The 23,397-nt window shown below is 39.6% G+C and overlaps 1 protein-coding gene across 2 annotated transcripts in view; it reads left to right on the plus strand.

The window, feature by feature from the left end:
• RAD23B (RAD23 homolog B, nucleotide excision repair protein) overlaps positions 1–16,198 on the plus strand; it is a 39,718-nt gene extending 23,520 nt beyond the window's left edge. For both annotated transcript variants that reach the window (XM_032418298.1, XM_032418299.1), the window contains exons 5-10: positions 653–708; positions 4,191–4,318; positions 6,744–6,876; positions 8,776–8,903; positions 9,616–9,786; positions 14,885–16,198. In XM_032418298.1, the coding sequence (XP_032274189.1) occupies positions 653–708; positions 4,191–4,318; positions 6,744–6,876; positions 8,776–8,903; positions 9,616–9,786; positions 14,885–14,998 (730 nt within the window). In that variant the 3' untranslated portion in view covers positions 14,999–16,198. The remainder of the gene's footprint in view (positions 1–652; positions 709–4,190; positions 4,319–6,743; positions 6,877–8,775; positions 8,904–9,615; positions 9,787–14,884) is intronic.
• The last annotated feature ends 7,199 nt before the right edge of the window (positions 16,199–23,397 follow it).

Here is a 23,397-nt window from a genome sequence, read left to right on the forward strand (position 1 = left end):
ACACAGCTCAGAATTGATGCTGAGATGCTAAGTACAGTTCTGGGGAAGGAGCTTGGGGGCTGCTCTTGCTTCTCAGGGTGTGTTCCTCTATAAAGGCTTGCCGCAAAACAAATGAAACACTACTTTCACTTTTCTCATAAAAGCAGAAATCCTCTTCAGAGAAAATTCTCTTCAGATTTCTTCTAGTTAATGAAGACGGGTACTAATGTAGATCTTTTGTAAAAGCAAAATGTGGTGGAATGTGAACTTTGGAAAAGTGGAGGATACTTGTACTGTTCGGTATTTCTTCTATTGTGACTTGACTTACAGATTATTTAACCTATCATTGTAAATTCTTTTAGGGAAATAGTTGTGCATTACCTTTTTTGTATTCCTTAAATGGTAAGCATTCTGTTCAGTTGTTATTTTATGTCATTGGACATTTAAAATGATGCATTTGCAGAACAGTATGAATATAAAGATTGAAAATTCTTCCCAAGCCATAAATGTTATGGAAAAAGCTTTGGGGTTTAATGTAGAAGATGGTTTAAACACTGTAGCCAGACCTTTACATTTAATTAAAATCAAACAGTCTCTTTAAAATTTGGACAGTTACTAAACTAATGTAAGTTTTATATACTTTCTGATACAGTTTTCTAAAAACCTTTTGCAGTACATCAGGAGATTCTTCTCGGTCGAACCTTTTTGAAGATGCAACAAGTGCACTTGGTAAGTATCTACATTGTAAATAACCTTATAAGAGATAGGGAAGAGGTTCAAATTTCTTTTCTAGATCATGAAAATGTGTTCATTTTCATGGTTGTTTATAATCAAGCTGTTAAAATGATTTAGATAATTATTCGATTAATGTTACTAAAGACTTTGTGAGTTAATGTGTTATATATTGAATCCTTTAAATTGTACTATTAGAGTTAAGCATATTCTTTGGGTTAAAGCAGATAATTTTCCAAATGTGAATGTTAGACGAGGTCTTAACAAAGTTTGAACTGTGTACAGGTTTATTACAAAATGTTTGTGAAATGGGTATAAAATGTTACTAAATCTGTCTTACACTTTATCTTTATTCCAGTTTGAAGCCCTTTTGGGTCCCATCTCTGTCTTGTTGCTTGTATGGTACTTGCAGTGAACGTACCTTTCTGTCCCAGCTTTAACTATTGGATAATGCTTTTTCATCTCCCCTTCATACTTAGTCTGTCAAAATCAGTTTTGTTTTTTTCCCTATTTTCCTCAAGAGAGCCTCATTAGCTCTCCCTTGTGTTGTCCATTGTCTCTAGTTTTCCTGAGTCATTTGCCCTTGTACTATTACGATCTGAAGAGTATCATACTGCTTATAGGCATTTCTTTTTGAGTTTTATAACTTGATTAATTAGGCATGATTTTAGGAGGTGTAGCTTGATGACTAGGTGTGGGAGCTCTGTACTCTGACAGCCTGTTAGTTTGTACCATGACTTATCAGCCACTGTTAAACCATGATCACAATAAACCTTTCTCATGGAGTTATTGTGAGAATTAAATGAGAAACATCATGTCAAAATAGTGTAGTTCAGATGCTCCACAGCTCTTAATTTTGTTTATGTTGATGCTGATTTCTGTACCTGGGAACTAGATTACTGAAAGGGTATTGGCACTTAAGTGACTTTGTGCTAGAATCATATGAATGGGTAATTAAGAAATAAAAATACATTAACAAGTCCTTTATGGAAGGGGAGAGGAAAAATGATTACTCTAAACAAGATAAAAAATATCACATTTCCTCAATGATACTTAGTTTTTTTAAAATATACTTTCATAGCTATTAAATGCCTTTATTGAAAATTTTGCAGAAAAAAATAAATCATTCACCTGTGCCAGGGAAATGGTGATGCAAAATGACAGGGTCCCTTTCACAGTTGAACTTTTCATTCACATGGGGGAAAGAAAGAAGGGTGAAACAAAGTAAATTGCAAATCATGATTAATGATTTTAAGGAAACTAATGGCTTCCATAAAGAAAAATGGAAGGGGGGCGCCTGGGTGGCTCAGTTGGTTAAGCGACTGCCTTCGGCTCAGGTCATGGTCCTGGAGTCCCGGGATCGAGTCCCACATCAGGCTCCCTGCTCGGCGGGGAGTCTGCTTCTCCCTCTGACCCTCCTCCCTCTCATGCTCTCTGTCTCTCGTTCTCTCTCTCTCAAATAAATAAATAAAATCTTTAAAAAAAAAAAAAAAAAAAGAAAAATGGAAGGTACTTATACTTAGGATAGTTAGGTAGTACATCTCTGGGATGTATTCTCAGTTTAAGTTGAGAACTGGAGCCTGCGAAGGAATTGACCCTCAGAGAAGCTGCGCGCGCGCGCGTCTGTGTATGTGTGTGTGTAAGTGTGTAAAGGTTCTGGGACTGGTTCTAAAAGGTATGGCTTGTGAAGTGAACTGGAAAACATCAGCTTGGTTGGAGTGTGGTGTACAGAGATTGTTGAGTATTGGGAGCCCAAAATGAGATGAGGTTTTCTTTTTAAAAAGCTTGCTTTTCCAGCCGGCAGAATAGATTATAGGCTCGGGGGCAGGAGAGGAAGCCCAGTGTAATCCAGATGAGAGATTGTTGTGGCCTGGTCTTCAGTGAAGGCAGTGGACAAAGAGGGAAGTAGGTAATTTTGCACTGTAATTCAGAGATAGGACCTAGCAGATACGCTGGTGGATAAAGTGTGGAAGGGAAGGGAGAGGGAACTTGGCAGTCACCAGGGTTCCTGGCTCTTGTGCTTGGGTGGATAGAGCTGCTAGTTATTGAAAGGGAGAAGTCATACTGGTGGGGTACATCTGAGGGGGACATCTTTCGAGATTCAAAGTCACGTGTCAGTATTGACTAAGGAGTGGGTGGAATGTGAGAAGTGGACACAGCCTGTGCAGATAGCTATGGCTGGAAGGGGAAGGCAGCAGACAGATGGACCAGTTCCTCAGAGAGGAATTGAGATGCGACCAAGGGGGTAGGCTTCTGTTTTTAGGATGACATTCTAGGGTATAGTTAACTGCTGATCAGGATAATTAAGTGGAGAGTGAAGGATGGGAGGTGGACAAGAGAGAGGATAACTAAAGGGTCCAGTTCTTTGAGGAGACAAGAAAGGGATTGGTACCCAGAAGAGAAGTAGAAGAAAAAATGGTTTAAGTGAGGTAAGTTTAGTGTAGAGAGTTGGCTTTCTTTTGGACTGTTGTCCGTGGTCTGCCATTTCTGTGAAGAGCGAGTTTGGGTTGGAGACAGCCTGTGGGAAGTGACTTCCTGGGATAGTAGTGCTTGGGGCATTGCACCAGCTCTGTATGGTATATGAAAGTCTGACTTTACTGCTTCTAGCCTCCTTTTTTCCTCCGCTTTGATAATAAAAGATATCAAAGGAAAACTGAAGTTGTTGCAGTAGAATCGACTGCCTGAAACGTCCCTCCTACTTGTTTTCAAAAATTAGTTCATCTGTCTCTTCCAGGTTGCCTTCTCTGACCTGCTAATTCTGTTCTATATTTGTCATACATTTGTATCTGATGTTTTTATTGTACTTACTAAACATACTATGTTAATTTTCTGTTGCTACTATTATTGATAACTTACCACAAACTTCCTGGTAGGAAACAACAGATTTATTATCTTAAGGCACAGTAAGTTAGGAGTCTAACATAGTCCTCACTGGACTAAAATCAAGGGGCTAAATCACTGGGCTACCATCCTTTCTGTACATTCTAGGGGGAGAATCTGTTCTGTGTCCTTTGAACGCTTCTGGAGGCTGCCCGCCTTCCTTGGCTTAGAGCCCCTTCCTCTGTCATCAAAGGCAGCAGCATAGCATCTGTGACCTTGCTTCTTTCCTCTTGTCCTAACATCTGTTTCTCTGACCCTCCCATCTGTTTTCCTTCTACTTCTAAAGACCCTTGGGATTACATTGGGCCTACACAGATAATCTGGGATAATTTCCCTATCTGAAAGTCAGCTGATGAACAACCTTAATTCCACTTTGCCTTGTAACCTATTATATTTATAGGTTCTGGGGATTGGCAGGGGGGCATTATTCTACCTACCCCATATATGTTGTAGTTTGTGCTGTTATTCATCTTTGTACCCCTAGTCCTGTAGTGCCTGAAACATTACATACATATACACTCAAGAAATAGGCGGGAAGTGCATATTTATTAAATGTTTCCTTTCTTTCCCTTCCTCCCACCCCACACACCTTTTCTTAGTGACAGGTCAGTCTTACGAGAATATGGTAACTGAGATCATGTCGATGGGATATGAACGAGAGCAAGTGATCGCAGCCCTGAGAGCCAGTTTCAACAACCCCGACAGAGCAGTGGAGTATCTTTTAATGGTGAGAAATATTTCACTTTGTTTATTGTAGTTTAATACCAAAATATCAAAGATTTTTAAGGAACAATAACAGTTCACAGGAGAATGAGAATATATGCTAGTAATTTACGTAATGCTTTTATTTTTCTTAGTTTGTTAATATTTTGTGTTGGTAAAATGTAACCTCTTCCAAAAGATTTTGATGTGATTTTTAGTTAGGAAACAACATAGCTAAATGAGTTGTAAAATTGGCTGTTTGCTACCCCATTCATGTTATCCTCAAAGGATGACAGTTTGTGTGTTTGGGGGGTAGAAGGGGACAGATTTTTTAAATCTAATCTACCATTTTAGTAGCTTTCTTGATGGCCAGCATACTCCTGAGTGTACTTTTTTTTTTTTAAGATTTTATTTTTATTTTATTTGACAGAGAACACAAGCAGGGGGAGCTGCAGGCAAAGGAGAGGGAGAAGCATGACTTCCCACTGAGCAGGGAGCCCGATGCGGGACTCGATCCCAGGACCCTGGGATCATGACCTGAGCCAAAGACAGATGCTTAACCAACTGAGCCACCCAGGCACCCTTCCTGGGTATACTGTTGAGGGCAAAAGTATCAGTTGGAAGCCCAAGCCCAATTTTATTTGTCTTGTACTGTATACGTTTTTGTAATTAGTCGGCAGCTTTTAAAAATGAAGAGATTTCACTTACAAATTCAGATAGCTAAGAAAAAGAAAAAAAAACTGACATCCTAAATAAAAACTTGGAAGAGGGGTGCCTGAGTGGCTCAGTTAAGTGTCCGACTGTTGATCTCAGATCGGGTTTCAGTCTTAGGGTGGTTGTGAGTTCAAGCTCCGAGTTGGGCTCCACACTGGGCGTGGAGCCTATGTAAAAAATAAAAAACTTAGAAGATTAATTAATTAACTAATTAATTAATTCAGAGAGCTGGTTTGTCTGGACAACTTGGGTTCTGGATTTTTGCAAAGGTTTAGGAAAAATTTTAGATCATAGACTGTTTAATTCATTATCTTCCTCCCATCCATTTCCTGTTACCTGACATAACATCGTTGCATTTAATTCAGTGTGTGATGTTATTTGCCTGGTTCCATTGGCATTTGAGTTGTTAGCTTATTTATTGTCAGTAGTAGTCAAGGGATTCTCAGAAACATTTGTTTCTAATGCCTGAAGTGACATCTAATGCCGGCAGCCATTACCCTTAATGTGGCTCATTATGCATAATTTGTTATATGTTTATGATTTTGACTTCTGATTTATTGGGAAATGGAAGCATTTACCATTATCATCTCTTACCCAAATGTAATATTTCCTTCTTCATTCTCTTCCTTCACAATCTATGTGGATTTCATAAAGACTTCTTTAATATGTTGTATATGAAAAGTCTTGTAAATCATGCATCAAAATAGTGTTCCAGAAGTCTCAGTGCAGTTTTAAATTCTAATAACTTCAGAAGACAAATGCTATAAACTTAGAAAATATTGAAATATTTAAGGTTCTTATATCTATAACTTTTGTAAATTTTGAATAATCAACGTTCATTTTTTGTATGGGATACTTTCTGGAGGACGCTTTCTCAGAACCATGGATCAATAGAGGAGATCCTTCTTGCTTGGCCACTGTTGCCACCTGCTCTGTTTCCATTAGATTTTTTTCCCCCAGGGTTCATTTCAGAACTGTACATGCATCAAAACCTGTTTCTTTGGATAATTTTAAGCCTAGGGTTACAAATGCAAACCTTTCTATGACAGAGCTGGTGAGTTTCTATGAAATTCAAAAATTAGAGTAATATATAGCGTAAAAACCAAATATATCCAATTTTAATAAGGTTTGTATTGATATTTAAAAAATTTTTAATAGCCTTTTAAAGATGTACGTTATTCCTTATATACAAACTTAGGATCTTTGATGTTAGATATAATGTGTTGCTATATGTAAACATTGTTTTATGCATGTTTTAAATTACAAATCTCTTTATACCTTAGATCTGCACTGTCTAGTAAAATAGCTATTAAGTACTATTGAGGACAATTAGCTATTTTAATTTAAAAAAATTAAAAGTGTATTAAAAATTAGTTTCTTTAGTACAGCCACATTTCAAGTTCTCAGTAGCTACATGAGATTAATGAGTATTTTATTAGACAGCACAGAAACGGAACATTTTTGTCATAATGGAAAATTCTGCTGGACAGTGCTGCCTTCCATTATTGCAGTATGGGTTCTTCTAGACCACGCTCATGTCATTTCTAATGTAATTTGAATATATGCAGCTTTCAGATTAAGTCTTAATCCTTTACTTTTAATAGAAGCAGACATCTGTTTGATGCTTTTGGAAATTAGACAAGCACGTTAAATAGATCAATAAATCTTTTACTTTGTATAGTATTGAACTAACTTTGAATGACAAGCTATTTTAAAGCAGGGAAATTGTATTGTAGGGGATCCCCGGAGATAGAGAGAGTCAGGCTGTGGTGGACACCCCTCCTGCGGTCAGCACTGGGGCTCCTCCGTCTTCGGTGGCGGCCGCTGCGGCGACTACGACGGCATCGACAACCACAGCGAGCCCTGGAGGTTAGAGTGGGCTGGGGCGGTGCGGGGCACAGTCCTGACTTTCTCGTGTGAGCTGAGGCTTTTTCCTGGAGCATCTGAAGGACTCTTCACACAAGTTTTCTATCCATTGATGTTAGAGAAGGGCCCAAAACAAATTCTCTCCAGGGGCTATTGCATACCTTCTCACTGAGACCTCGGCGCCATAGTTTGGGCAAAGGGCACATTCTGTTTAGCCTGTTCTGAGGAAGAGATGCTTCCCAGTTCGCATTTTGTGTTAACATTCTGAAGTGATTTAGAACGTTTGCTCACCTTGTCTCTTCTCTTTCCCTATGAATGTCATAAAGTATGTGTCATTTCAAAGCCAGGACTATCTTAGTGGCTATTATATAGCCAAAGAAATAAAGCACTGAGAAGTTTGAAGACTTGGGTCTAGAGGTGAAAGCCAGTCTTGAATTCACCTCTCTTCACTGGTCGGCACCCACCCTTCCATTGCCGAAGGTGTGACTGCAGAGGAGGCCCTGGAGCCTGTGGGGGGCCCAGGAGTTACTTCCTTCTCCTTCAGTCTCCGTTCTGTGTACAGTAGTGATAAAGTAATTTAAACTGATAATTTTGAAGAGGCCCTTCTTTGATGCTTTTCCTAGCTCTTCTTACGACCGTCAGCTCTAGTTGACAACAAGCCCTGAGCATTTTGTGTACAGTCTCCCAGAGGACAGGCTTTCATTTCTATGGAATTGGCATAAGAATGGGAAGAAGAGGCCACTGCTTTGGTTCAGATACGGACTGCTGTCCCATTTAGCAGCCCTTAATGGATTAGTTTAGTTTCTGAGTCTCATTTTCTTCATCTGTAAAACCAGTGTCACAGAAGGAAGGGTACTTCTCATACTCATGTGGCCATTTTAATTTGGATAATTTAGGAAATAACATCTAAAAAATTCTCATAATTCATTAGTAACCTCAAAAACATAATTATATGCAATTTAGTATAATCAGACAACCATCACTACCCCCAAAAAGTTGCAAGTTCTATCTTGGCATCCTTAATATTTATTATTGTCATGGGATTTTGGACTAAAGAGTTCTAAATGTATTAGTACTAGTTTGATTTATAGTTTATTTTATTTTTTTAAAGATTATTTATTTATTTGACAGAGCGTGTGCTCACAAAGCAGGGGGAGTGGGAGAGGGAGAAGCAGGCTCCTCGCTGAGCAGGGAGCCCCATGCAGGGCTCCATCCCAGGACCCTGGGATCATGACCTGAGCCAAAGACACTTAACGACAGAGCCACCCAGGCGCCCCTACTTATAGCTTATTTATCTCAAGCTTTTATAGATTATAAATGTTTGAAGTTTAATGGTAATAACCGAAATTGTTTTTCTAATTGTAATTTAAGTTTGTATTAATAAAACTGCTTCTGATCTGCATATCTGAACTCTTTTAAATATTATCTTTCATTTATTTAGTTTAGAATTTCTCAGGAATTCAAGCTCAGATTGTTTTTGTTTTGTTTTGTTTTGTTTTTTTCCTTAAAGGTTGGGGTTGTATTATAGGTGGATTTTTTGGTTTTGTTAGTTCTAGGTATATATTTTTCTTAGGAACAGTATTAGTACTTTTTATTTTGATAGAGTGCATGCAGGTCATAAATTCTCATTATTTGATGATATTGACGCCCGGGACAATTGTAGGAAAACTTCGTTCTTTCAGTGTTCTGTACTCTCTATCTTTGCTAATAGGAGTAATTTCTATACTATAAGACTTGGACGTTTGTACGGTTGAAAGATTTTTGTCATTATTCATTTTTATATACATCTGCGAACTCATCATATTTTTTACTTGTCAGTGTTTGCTGTCTAATATTATGATTGAACCAGCTCTTTGTATATTAATTGCTGCTTTTGTTTAAAAATGTTTATGTGTTTTTTAGGACATCCCCTTGAATTTTTACGGAATCAGCCTCAGTTTCAACAGATGAGACAAATTATTCAACAGAATCCTTCCCTGCTTCCAGCATTGCTACAACAGATAGGTCGGGAAAATCCTCAATTACTGCAGGTAACTATTTAATCAGAGTTAATTTCAGAAGTGGGTTTGTAGAGTATATCATACTTTTTTAAAGTCCATGTGTACTCCCTTCCCCTCCACAAGCTCTAGTAAACTCTTCTTCCAAGGTGCACTCAACAGAATATGCTGTAGATTAGATGTACTAAAAAAAGAGTGGGGGGGGGAGGTTAATTTAAGTTGGTCAAATAATAATTTGGGGAAACTATTAAAGAATCAGAGAAACTCTTTATCAAAGAAACCGTTTATAAAATCTTTTTTCCCCAAACTTATTATAGTGGAGCATTGCCTCTTAGAGACATACCCATGGGTTTATTTAATGCTCAAGTCACGAAGTATTCTGAGTTTTATACAGCGTTGTACTACCTACTAGTGTGGAAGATACAGAAGTTTTGTTTCTTTTTATAGTCCCCAAGTAGTTTTTTAACATTGATTTGGGGGGACGGGACACATTTATGAAAGAGAATTTCAATTCTCTTATTTCTTCACTGTTTGCCTCACTGAAAAGTACCGAGTTTCTTTAATAGTATATAAGAAATTACATCCTTCCAAAGATTAAATAATTCAGAATCAGTCTAAAAATAAGGCAGTTACAAAATTCTAGCTTTCTCTCCTATTTGTATTTAGAATTCTTAGTTTCCTGAAGATACTTTATATCATTGTATTGTTGTTCTTGTTTTTTTTCCTGTCCTTCAAATTACCACAGCAAATTAGCCAGCACCAGGAGCATTTTATTCAGATGTTAAATGAACCAGTTCAAGAAGCTGGTGGTCAAGGAGGAGGGGGTGGAGGTGGCAGTGGAGGAATTGCAGAAGCCGGAAGTGGTCATATGAACTACATTCAAGTAACGCCTCAGGAAAAAGAAGCTATAGAAAGGGTGAGTTGAAGTAAAACTGAAAATTTAGTTCCGTAGTCCACTAGCCACATTTCAGATGCTCAGTAGTCACACGGGGTTGGTGGCTGCTGCGTGGGGTAGCACAGATACACAGTATTTCTGCCCTTGGAGATAGTGCTGTTGGACAGAGCCAAATACAGCATTGTCCTAAGGATTGCTGTAAAGACCATGTATTTTCATCCCTGCTCTCACATCGTGGCCTTTGTGCTAGCCAAGGGACTAGTAATGAATGCCAGTCAGCTTTATAAGATAGTTACAAATATATTTTAAAAATTAAAGATTTCATTTATGTCTTAAAATTTATGAAGAAAATGACCTGGGGGGAACCTGGGTGGCTCAGTCTGTTAAGCATCTGCCTTCAGCCCGGGTCATGATGCCAGGGTCCTGGGATCGAGCCCCGTGTCGGTGGTGGGCTCCCTGCTCAGCGGGGAGCCTGCTTCTCCTTCTGCTGCTCCCCTACCTGTGCTCTCTTGCTCTCTTTCTTTCAGATAAATGAATAAAAATCTTTAAAAGAAGGAAAATGATCTTAAAGTGAATGCCTAACTCAAAATTATCCATTTTTTAAAATTTTACTCTACTACTGTCACTAAAATGTAAAATAGATATGTATATGAATTATATATAAAAAATATGTACATTGACCATCAGAACCTGATACCATAATTCTGTTTCCATCTTACTAGGTCAACCAGTTCACTGCAGTAACTTAGTTTATATGATATACTCTGACAAGTCATTCATTTTTCTCTAGGCTCCATTGTTAATATTTGTAAATATGGAATCACGGTACTTGCCCCATCTTATCTTTTGAAGTGTTTTGAGATGGAAATCTGTTAAAGTTCATTTTAACTTAATACTTAGAAAATCATCTGAAAGATAATTTGTTCATATTTATGATATAAACATTTCAAGTGTTCAAGGTTTATAATTATGTATTTCTTAAAAGAAATTTTATGTATCGTGCTAATATTTCTCCCCCTCAAAAAAGGGAAGTGAGTGAATGACACTTGCCTCAATTGTTCTATAGCTTTTTTTTTTTTTAATGGTTAGGGATATCCGTTCTTGATTTCTGTTTTGGAGAAGAAATTTTTTTCTTTTGTTGCTTGTGCCTTTGGTGTCATACTAAGAATCCACGGTCAAAGATTTACTCCTATCTTTTCTCTGAGGAGTTTTATAATTCTTGTTGTATTTAGGTCTGTGATCTATTTTGAGTTACTTTTTGTTTATAGTGTGAGATGTAGGAGTCTAACTTCATATTTTTTGCTTGTGGATATCCAGCACTGTTTACTGAAAATTCTACTCTTTTTCCATTAAATTGTCTTGGCATCCTTTTGAAAATCAACTGGCCATAATTGTGAGGGTTAACTGGGCTTTCCGTTCTGTTCCACTGATCCATGTGTTTATCTTACGCCACTACCTCACGGTCTTAATTAATGTGGCTTTTTGTAGTAAGTTTTGAAATCTCGGGTTTTCTTTCTCAAGATTGTTTTGGCTGTTCTGGATCCCTTGCATTTCTATATCAATTTTAGAATCCACTTGTCTGATTTCTGTAAGAAAAGTGAAACAAAAAGCTGGGATTTTAATACTGTGTTTTTTCTGCAGATCAGTTTGGAGAGTATTGCCATGTTAGCAGTCTTATCTCACCAGGCCATGAACATGAGATGCCTTTCCATTATTAGATTTTTTTTTTATAATTTCAGAAATGTTCTGTAGTCTTTGGTTTGTGCTTCTTTTGTTAAATTTATTCCTCAGTATTTTTATTCTTTTTGATGCTGTTATCAGTGGAAATGTTTTCTTAATTTCATTTTTGGATTGTTCATTGCTAGCTCTATAGAAATACAGCTTACTTTTATGTGTTGATCTTACAACTTGCAACCTTCCTGAACTCATTTATTAATTCTGATAATTTGTGTGTGTTTCTTAGGATTTCCTAATTGTAGAATATCATTTGCAAGTAGTTTTAATTCTTTTCCAGTATGGATGCCTTGCCTTCTCTTCTCTTCTCTTCTCTTCTCTTCTCCCCTCTCCTCTTCTCTTCTGTTTTCTTTTCCTTTCTTCCCTTCTCTTCTCTTCTCTTTTTTTTTTTTTTTTTTAAGATTTTATTTATTTGTCAGAGAGAGAGCACACAAGAAGGGGGGGAACGGCAGGCAGAGGGAGAAGCAGGCTCCCCACTGAGCAAGGAGCCCGATGCCGGCCCAGAACTCTGGGATCATGACCTGAGCCGAAGGTCTGACTGACTGAACCACCCAGGTGTCCCTCTTTGTCTCTTTCTGTCTCTCTCTCTCCCTCTCGCCTAATCATCCTGTTTGCAGCCTTCTGTGTATTTGTATTGTTGAAGTAGTGAGAGCCAACATCTTTGTCTTGTCCCTGATCTTAGGAGAAGGCAGTAAGTCTTTGACCATTAAGTATGATGTTAGCTATGGGTTTTACTAGATTTAGATTCCCTTTATCAGGTTGAGGGAGTTCCTTTCTGTTCTAGTTTATTGAGTGTTTTTATTACAAAAGGGTATTGATTTTGTCAGATGGTTTTTATGTGTTGAGATGATTGTGTGGTTTTGTTCTTTTTTTGTTAATATGCTTTATTAATAACATTCATTTTTGTATGTTGGACCAGCCTTGCATTCCTAGGATAAATCCCACTTGATTGTGGTGGATAGTCCTTTTTGTATGTTGCTGGATTTGGTCTGCCAATGTTTGTTGAAGATTTCTGCATCTGTATTCATAAGGAGTATTGGTCTGTAGCTTTTTGTGTGTGTGATGATTTTGTCTGGTTGGGTATCATTAATATTGGCCTCATTAGAGAATGAATTAGGAAGTATTCCCTTCTTATCTGTTGGTTAGAAGAGTTTATGAAGAATAGTTTTAATTCATTCAGCAGTTGGTAGAATTCACCAGTAAAATTATCTGGGCCTGGCTTCTCTTTTGGGGAAATTTTGTGATTACTAATTCAGCCTCTTCATTTGTTACAGGGCTATTCAGATTTTCTGTTTCTTGAGTCAGTTTTGGTGATTTTGTCTTTCTAGGAATTTGTATTTCATCAGCGTTATCTAATTTGATGGCATACAATTGTTCACAGTATTTTCCTAAAATAGTTTTTATTTCTCTAAACAATAGTAGTGTTCCCACATTTCTGATGTTAGTAATTTGAATTCTGCGATTTCTTTTTTTTTTTTTTTCACCTGTTTGTTCAGCTAAAACATTTGTCAGTGTTGTTACTCTGAAGAAAAAAAGAACCAACTTCTGGTTTTACTGATTGTATTTTTCTAGTCTCTATTTTATTTATTTTCTCTCTAACCCTTATTCTTTTTCTTCTTCTGCTTGCTTTGGATTTTGTTTTCTCTTTTTTCTAGTTTCTTGAGCTAGAACCTTAGATTATCTATTTTAAGATTTTTCTTACTATAGATAGTTACAGCTATAAATTTCCCTCAAGGGACTGCTACAGCAGCATCCTATAAGTTTTAGTGCATTCGGCGGTGTTTTCATTCATCTCAAGTGTTTTCTAATTTCCTTTGTGATTCCTTCTTTCATCCATTGGTTAAGGATTATGTTAACTTCCACATATTTTGAATTTCCCAAATTTCCTTCTGTTGCTGATTTCAGAGTTCATTGTGTTGTGGTCAGAGAATGAATGTACTTTGCACAATTTTAATTCTCTTAAATGCATTGAAGCTAGTTCTTTGGCCTAACATCGTCTTTATGGAGAATGTTTGATACATACTTGAAAAGAACGTATGATCTTCTGTTGTTAAGTGTTCCGTAAATGTCTTTTAGGTTAAGTTGGTTCATAATGTGGCTCAAATCAGCTTTCTTGTCCGTCTTCTGCCTGGTCGTTCTGTCCAACATTGAATGTGGGGATAGCAAAGTCTCCAACTACTGTTGAATCACCAGAACCTTCAGTTCTCTCAGTTTTTGTTTCATGTGTTTCGGGGTTCTCTTGTAACATGTGTTTATAACAAAGTCTTCCTGGTGGTTTATCATCATAAAATGTCTTTGTTTTTAGTAACAGTTTTTAATCTTAATGTGTATTTTGTCTGATATTAATGTAGCTACTCCAGCTTTCTTTTTATAAGTGTTTGCATGGTATATATCTTTTTCCATCCTTTTACTTTCAGCATATTTGTGTCTTTGAATCTAAAGTGTGTGCCTTATAGAAGCATATAATTGGATCGTGCCCTATCTACCTTTTACTTCAGCTAGCCCAGCTTTAATCTGGACAAGACCTAGGTAACAAAATCATTTTTGAGTTTTATCTTCTCCTTTCATGGATGAATAGTTAATCATGCTGAATTGAGACTTAAGGTCATTTCTTGGTATAATAGTCTAATGCAGGTGGTTTAGACAGTTGAACAGAGGCTTCATAAAAAATACTTGGTTGACAAATATATAGTACCTAGTGAATTAGATAATTGACCTGAGTGCTTAAAGACTTTTAAAAGCAGTGATTTTGGAGTCACAGTAATAGACTAGGAAAACAAAACTAAGTGGCTGGTATCACCATTTAAAATGCTGTAAAAATTAAGCAGATATAAATAGAACACCGTATGTCTTGATCTTAAAATATATCACGTAATATTAATAATTGATCACCCATTTTTCTAGTATGTGAAGTGTTTCATAAGCTGAGGAGATGGAGAGTGATAGTTGACCTGACTGACCTTCTTTATAAATAATTGGATGAAGTTGTTAAACTCCTCTCCTGTTGCTCTCATCTTTATCTCCCCCCCCCCCCCCCGGCCTTACATAGTAAAAGCTGTTTGATTTACACATTTCTGTAGGCTGTAGGGTCATTTATTTTTAAACCATCATAGTCAGCAACTAATTTTTAGTGTTAGTGCCATTGAGTGTTAGCAGAGTAGCTGTTCGTCTAATAGCTTTAACTAGGAACAGAGAATTTCATCGGTGGTTGATAAAGAGGTCTAGGCTCCATCTAGCCGCTCGGGTTGGACAGTGAATCCATACTCAGGTAGGCATGTGTTCACATAACGTCTTCAAGAGTTTTTTGTGCCTTTCATATTTTCAATGCTGATCTGCCCCTATTGCTATGTTGGAACCCATGTGTGTTTTCTCTCTTTTCTTCCAGTTAAAGGCACTAGGATTTCCTGAAGGACTTGTGATACAAGCGTATTTTGCTTGTGAGAAGAATGAGAACTTGGCTGCCAATTTTCTTCTACAGCAAAACTTTGATGAAGATTGAAAGGGACTTTTTTTTTTAATCTCACACTTCACACCAGTGCATTACACTAACTTTGTTCACTGGATTGTCTGGGATGACTTGGGCTCATATCCACAATACTTGGTATAAGGTAGTAGATTGTTGGGGGTGGGGAGGGAGGGATCTAGGATATAGGGCAGGGATAAATACAGTGCATGTCTGCTTCAATTAGCAGATGCCGCAAATCCACACAGTGTGTAAAATATTATACAACCAAAAATCAGCTTTTGCAGGTCTTTATTTCTTCTATAAAACAGTAGGTAACTTTTCCTAGGTTTCACTCTTTTTAGTGTACTAGATCCAGAAATTTAGTGTAATGCCCTGCTTTATATTTCTTTGACTTAACTTTGGTTTCAGAAAGAATCTTTGCTACCTAGAATTTACAGTCTCTATTTCATGGCAACACTGGATAATGGCTTTGTGAAATTGAAAGAATTTTGGAGCAACTGTAAACAGAAATGCCAAATTATTGATGGTTATTGTTGCTGCTTCAAATACATATTGAATTAATGTGTAAGAAAGCCCATTCTTTCATGTTAAATACTTGGGGTGGGGGAGGAAGAAGGGGAACCTTTTCTTAAAATGAAAATAATTACTGCTATTTTAAAATTTCTTGATCATCGAATGTGAGACCCTTCTAACATGATTTGAGAAGCTGTACAAGTATAGGCAGAGTTATTTTCCTGTTTACATTTTTTTTTTTTTTTTTTTTGGTTTGTTTTGGGAAGAAATTGGTAGGTGTCTAATTACTGTTTACTTCATTGTTATATTGCAGTAAAAGTTTTAAAGCCACCATTGCATGTTTGCTTTTGATGTATCCCTTTGTAAAATTAGCACTTTGGGGCCAATGGAGAAATGCAGCATTCACTATCCCTCTCTTCCCCATCCCTCTGCAGAAATGTGTTTGTCAGTAAGTCGTGAGTTCAAATTGCTGCCTTTTTTTAAACCCACAAAATGCTGATTCAGTTCAAAAGTAATGCAAATGTTCCAAAACTGGGTTTCTGATATTTGTAAGTGTTTTTCCTTATTAGATAAGAATGTATGACCATTAAAGTCATTAGGATTATATTACTTTCAAAAAGAGGAGGTGGACAAAAGTATAATCCAGCATCTTTTATTGCATTGGAAAGACTGGCGGAATCTTCTGGAAGGGTTGGGAGATGCAGCTGGAAAAGTACTTTGGAAAATATACAATCAAGAATATCTCATGGCATATTAAAAAAAAATCTTAATAGCAGTGTTGGCTTTTATTTGGATTTTTTTCAACTGTTTTTTATTAGAATCTCCTTCATTGGCATTACTATTTGATCGTAAAGAGGGGGAATATGTCTACTTGTTCAGTTTTTCAGATCTTTTTTCCTCAATATAAACAAGACTGTTTAAAGGAATTATTTTTTCCCCTACCATCTGATACTGAGTAAAGAAATGAATTTGCACAGATTTCTCCCTGCGTAATCTCTTGCAATAATCCTTAGCAAAGTTTGGGGATGACTTTTAAGCTTTCACGTCATGCACTCGTACCTGTCTCTCATGAAAATAAATGAGACCATGGTTTCTCCCCACAGTGTTATCATGTAGTTTAATCTTCATGTGTGTACTCCTTAAACACGGCACACCTTTGGACTTTGTATTACCTGTATGTTTTATAATGGATCATGCAAAATGTCTCAGGAGAATAAAACGAGCATTTGTAAATATGTTCCTCCTTCAAGACAGAGCAATGAGTTGGGAAGAGGGTGGCATTTCTGGTCGAATAATGGAATATTTTCATTTATTTTATGTCATTCTGTCTGCTACCTAATTGCTCAGCATAGCGAAAACTGGAAAAAAGGAAAAAAAAAAAAAACCAACACAAAAAAACCCCAGCAGCAGCCTCTTTTCTCTGGAAAGTGACAGCAGAAGTTGGTGGCACGGAGTTTTTGTCCTCAGACAACAAAACCACAATTAGTGGGATTAATCATTACAAGAAAACAGTTGAGGCCAAGTTTTGATCATTCTTTACCTTGTTCTATCTGCTTAAAGAATTAGCCAAGACGCTGTGAAAAAAATAGGCTTTTTGTGACCTTTTGCTGTTATCTTTTAATTTACAAACAGTTTTGGTAAATCTTTTAATGTAATTGGCTCTTTGATTTTGGAATTTTTACGTTTGAGGTATTCTGTCATCTATTTCTTGAAATATTTTTATTGTTTAGTTGCTCTATGGAAAATGTGAGGAAGCTTAAGTTTATATTTGTTAAATTCTTACTGCCATCCTCTAGTCAAATATGTCTTTACATTGTTTAAAAATACTGAAGTGTTCCACCATATAATTTTTTCCTGTACTACATGGCTAGGATTCTAGAGAATTAATTATAAAATATTTTCAATATATCCACCATTGCATTTCTCATTTTTTAAAATGATCCTTTTGCCATATAGAATCTTAGATTGAGAGTTAACGATGCTTCTGTCACCCATAGTTCTGTTTTCTTCAGTGATTGGCATGTAGGGGGCCAGATGCTACGTCAGTTTTATTGGGTCTCCTGTTTTTCTCAATCAAAACATCAACACAGCTGGAATACTTGATGGACCATAAATCAAGGTTCAAAAGGGCTTTTAGAAATTGTAGTTCAATTCCCATTTTTCCCATGCTCTTGTATTACAGCAGCCAGCCTAATAAGACTGGTACAAAATATTCAACCAAAATTAAGCAATTTCAGGGCATAAGAACTTCCTGACCAAGTCTGTTCTGGTGAGTTCCTTAGCCATGAGGCTTGGGTACATGTCCTTTTAGTTGACCTCCCATGTCCATTTTGTTCTACTTTCATCTTCTAAGCCAGGGGCTGGCAAACTTCAGTCCTATGAGCTAGCAATGGTCTTTACATTTTTAAGGGTTTTCAAAAAAGGATTTTATGATGTGAAGATGATTCAAATTTTAGCGTCTATAGTTTTATTGAAACACAACCATGCTTATTTGTTTACGTATTGCCTGTAGCTATACTTTTGTGCTGCAGGTTTGCTGTCGAATAGTTGGAGCTGAGACTGAGACCTACAAAGCCCAAATAAGTAATTACTGTCTGGCTCTTTCCAGAAGAAGTTAGCCACCCCTGTTCTAAACTGTGACTAGCCCACCCTATATCAAAGTATATGATGCTTTCTGTTGCTTTTTTGGCATCTTGGCCTCTTGACTTTGGGTCTTAGCTTCAGTTTGGTTTACTTGTGACCATCACAGGTTCTTTCCAGAGGAGTGGTATCAAGCAGTGTGTTCCATATGTGCTTGCCTCACATGTATGTGGGGGCTTAAGGTACCATCTTGAAATTAATTCATTGCTGTTGCTGCGCTACCTTGCGCTTAAAGTCAGAGAATGCCATTCAGCACTAAACACTCAGAAGCACCCAGCATGGCGATAAATTGGCCAGAACAAAGCAGTCAGATGAATACATCTGGGAATCTTTGGGCCCTAGGATCAGAGTTGAGACAGTTGAAGGAAGCACCTTAACCACGGCTGGAAGAAGAGAGTGGGTAGAACCCCAGAGGGGGAGTATAGCTGCTGGACCTGTTTGGGTGGCAGACTAGTTTCCAGAACGGTGTGTGGGTCGTTTGGGAATGGGAGGGTGGGAGGGGCGGTGACAGGGAGAGAAGGCCTGGGCTTGCTAGGAAAAAGATCAAGCGCTGAAGCAGTGTTTGGGGAACCACGGGGACGGTGGTGGTGACAAGTTGGCTGTAAAAGGCATTTCTCTCATGATGTTCAGTAGGGAAAGCAATGGTCCCCCGGGGAGGGTTTTCAGTGGAGAGGAGGCTGGATGACCAAAGAAACATCAGTGGTGACAAGTTTGCTTCATGTGCATGGTGCTGCCAATTCCAGAATGACTGGAGACCAGGACTCTGCCATTGAGTTTGAAATTCTATGACAACATTTAACTAGTAATGAATTCTTTTACCAGGAGTAGCGGAACTTGTCTTCCAGGAGCACAGATGAGAAAATAGCCATCCCAGACTTGTGGCCTACAAAGAGACCACTTAAACTTCATTTCCATTCTTTTTGACCTAGGCCCTCGTCCTTTCCCAGCTGGTTTGCCATGAGTTATTGATGTTGAGAGTGCGTAATCCCTCCCCAGGCATTGAGGTGGTCTTCAGAGCACCTGGGGAAGCTGATCTCAACCCTTGCTGCCTCTCAAGCAGCCTTGTCTTTTTCCCCAATGTTTTGGACAACTATTAACGTTGGCCGTGACAAGAACATTGGGAGGCTTTATCCTTTGTGCTAGCCAATGGGCCTTCTGCGTGGAAGCCTGTGGAACTGACAGCTTCCATCTCTTTAACAAAGTCCACCGTTGCCTCAAAACTCCTAAAGGTTCGGCAGTAAGTTCTGGAAGCCAGTCTGGGTTTTAATTTGCCTGCAATAGCGGATTAGGAGGATACTTGATAAATTATTCAAAAGTGATTGACTATAAACTGGATGAGAATGATTGGGGCTGGTGATGCTATGCCGTGGAACAGCTGAGGTGGAGGTCTTGAACAATGTTAGGAACCCTGGAGTGATTTTTGCAACTTTAGGAGGTTTTTGGGGGTGGGAGGGGGTTCAAATGTCTTTTTTGGTCAATTAGGCCTGCCTGTGCTGGTTTGATAGCAGTTTTGCTAATTTTTATTTTGTTTCCAGTTCTAAGGAAACTAAAGGAAAGTTCAATAGTTTCATATGTTTAACTTTGGTGTTAAAATTTTTAGACCGTGTTTGCATTTTTGCAAAGAGCGTTAACAGCTTTTCACCCCTAAACAATTTCACACTTACAGAAAAGTCCCAGGGACAATACAAAGTGCTCCCAATTACCCCCGAACCCATTTCAGTGTGCGGGTGTCCCAGTAAGTATCTTCGTAGCAAAGGGACTGGATCCAGGATAACAAACCATGTTTATACCTTCCTTAGTCCTTACTTGGTCTTCATGACCTCAACTTTTTATTTTAACATTACAGGACCGTTGTTTCTTAGGATGGCCCTCAATTTATGTTTGGTTGTTTCCTCATGACTAGGCTCCAGTTCTGTGGTTTTGGAAGAAGTAACAGAAGTGCTGCTGTGCGTTTTTTTGCTGCATGCCATGAGGGATGTCAGCTTGTCCCACTTCTGGTTCACTCTGATTATTCAAGGATCTGCCCAGCTTCTCCACTGAACAGTTGTTACTCACTGTCCCTTTGTATTTAGTGTTTTATGATAAGGTATTTTGAGACAGAATATCTTATTTCTCATGAAAATTAGGCCCATTAATTTTAGTATCCATTGATTTTCTTGCCTGAATTACTACTAAGATGGTTGCCAAGTGATTTTCAGACTGCATAATTTCTTGTACATTTATTAGTTAGCCATCTCCTGGATTCTGGCGTTCTTTCCCCCGTTGACAATCTGCATCGGTATGGGCTCAGATCGCTGTTTTATTCGGTGGTGTATAATCCATTAGTGTTGCAGTTTTGATGCACATTGTCCCAGCCTTTGCCTTCTGAGGGCTGCCTTCTGTGCTTGGCCTGCTCTTACCACTCTTTCGAGTCCTTCCTTCCTTTGTGCCATAATACTGTGTTCCAGGCTCTCGTCCTCCCTGTGCCCCAGCCCTGGAATTGGCCATTTCTTCGAGGAGCCCTGGTTCCCTTCCAGGGAGATTGTATTTAGAAACCACAACTTGGTGCTAGGTGTGCCCCTTGCTACTGGGGTCTCGCTGCTCCCAGGTCGTCGGGGCGGGTAGACCCGTAGAAAGTAAGTGTACGAGCGTGCACGCACAGTTGCGTCTGAATTTCCGTATCTGCTGATAAGTTCACACGGGTACTTATCTGCTGATAAGTTCCGTAAATACTGATAAGTTCACGCTGGTACTTTTCATTGCAGTCCAACACCCCAGGACCCAGTCTAGCTTCTCACTGTCTATGGTCTACTTTCTTGGACAGGGAGAAACTTGGCTCTCCTCATGCTCTGTGTGTAACCCATCTCCTTAGGCACTCGGGCTCCTTTCTCGTTTGGGCGCCAAGCTGCTAGCTGTGCAGCCACTTCTTTGCGCAGCTGGAACATGAGTATTTTAAGTGTTATTTTTCACTGGACTTAAAATAGAGGTGATAACGTAGATAAGTTCTGAATTCAGCACTCCGGTAATAGCACCTGTCTACTCTGGAGAAGGCCTTATTTGTTCCCATTGTTGGGCCACCAGATCCATCTCTAAATGCCCTGGGAGCTTAAATGCTCATGGAGTTTAAATGCTGGGTGAGTTTTCCCAGTTTCTTCTACTTGGGACCAATGTGCGTTCTAGGTGCCGGTAACACCCAGGGAGCCTGCAGGAGGGGCCGGCTGGGGGAGAGGAGGACAGTCCACACGCTGGGCTCTTTGTGGTCTCCAGTCCCCCCGCCCTCATGAATTGTGCTCTGTCCTGTGTCTGTTTTGGCACAGGGCTGCTTCCCTGATTGGTACATTCAGCAAGTATATATCCGAAACTTTACAAGGCCCCTCTTCCTGGAAATCCGTGCCTCTCATCTCTATCCCCAGAACCTGGTGTAGGGCTAGACCAAAGGAGATGCCCAGTCAATATCAGATACACATGGGCCGTGAACACATAGTCGGGACATCTGTCATCCCTCCTGGGGCTCTGGGCCCTCCTGTGCCTTCTGCCACCCCTTCCGTTCTACAAGCTAAGAAGCTGAGGGACGGTGAACAGTATCTTGAAGGCTGCTGTCTTGTGTCCTCACCCCAGGGACCTTTGCAGCAGATTCCGGAAGACTGACATAATCCAGTGAGCTGGCTGCTTGCAGACACAGTGGCAGCTGGTGACACATTCCAGATGGGTCTCCATCTGAGACTGAGGGGGAGAGCAGACCCAACAGCTGCACTCCCCAGAATGCCAGGCCAAGGCCAGGTCAGAGGGACTTGGGGGTCAAGACCTGGACTGATCAGGCCTGGCTTTCTGCCTTCACGCCCCACCCCAGCTGTGTGACGTCAGCCATGCCTCTCTCCCTCTGGGTCTGGTTTCCTCATCCATCAAATCGAACCTGCCTCGAGTGAGAGGCTGGATGGGAGGGCACCCTTACCAAGGCCAGGCCTGTGTTCTGATGTGGGTGCCGACTGCCCATCCTGCAGTCTGGAAGAAGCTCGCCACCTCTCTCCAACAATGAGAAGGTTGCCACGAGAGGACTGAGCGTGGCTGAGTTACTTCCGAGAGCGCTGAGGGTGTCTGATGCGGTGCCTTTGTCCTCCCTGCTTTAGCGGTCTCACTCTATTCACACGAGGCCGGTGGGCTTCCCACTAGGCTGGGCAGCCCAGCTCACACACTTGGCATTTCGGGCACAGAAAGATTTCATTTCCATGAACTGTTTCTGAGCAATGCTGAATTTTCTGCTGTCAGTTTCCAGGCCAAGCAATTGGCGGTACATCTCATCTCCAGATTACATTTGGCAGAGAACGTAGCCAACCTGCCTGACAAAATGGCAACTGTGCCTCTCACACATCCCTGGCGACTCTCTTCTCCATGTTTTCTTTCCATTTCCCCTGACAGTCTTTCCAGCCTGCCAGAGGCAGAGGAACTCAGATTTGGAAGGGGTCTGTGGGTGCCTTCCAGTGATCAAGCCCAGTGCCTCATTCATGCCTGACCTCCAGCCTCCACTTGAATCCTTCCAGTGATGTGGCACTGTCGGCTCAGACTCCTTAGATTTCAGACACTCTAGTGGTCGTCAAACCCCTCTGCTTCCCAGCAGAGGCCAGACTCAGGCTCTAGTCACTTCTGCCGGTCACTCTGTCAACCTTTCAGGTCTTTAAGAGTGATTGTCTCTCCCTGACCACCTCTCACCCAGTGGCCAAGTCTTGTAGATGCTGAAAAAAATCCTTCACTTGGAATGAATTATGTCAAGTCCCTTCCCCATCCTGATGAACAAAATACTCCAGGGAGGGTCTGAGCAGTATGAACTCTAGGAGGAGCTCTCACCTCCCTTGTTCTGTGCGTGATACCTCTATTGATGCAGCCTGATTTTGAGGTTGCTGGTTTAACAGCCACATCACACCATAGCAGCTATGCTAATATACCGGAGTTTTCAAGGTTTCCATTCATTTGGAGTCCACATCTGATCTGTGTTAAGCAAAAGCAGCCTACCACAAACATGTATTTCCTAGCTCCTGAACAAATGCTGTTTTTACAAAGTCCTTTTCTGGCCCCAAAGGAGAGAGAGAACAAGTCCAGGTGTCTTGCCCTGTGCTAAGTGCTTTATTTGCACTAGTATTGTTGCCATTTTACAGATGGGCCAACTGAGGTCAATCAGGCCAATGTGGCAGAGCCAGGAGGCACACCGATGTCAATTGGCTCCCAAATCACCCTAGGTGCCTCACATTCGTCTCTTCCTCTTTGTGTCCAAGAGTTACGTCTGTTCTTTCTGTGATGATGTTTTG

This window comes from Phoca vitulina, unplaced genomic scaffold, assembly GCF_004348235.1.
Source record: "Phoca vitulina isolate PV1807 unplaced genomic scaffold, GSC_HSeal_1.0 scaffold21, whole genome shotgun sequence".
Taxonomy (NCBI): domain Eukaryota; kingdom Metazoa; phylum Chordata; class Mammalia; order Carnivora; family Phocidae; genus Phoca; species Phoca vitulina.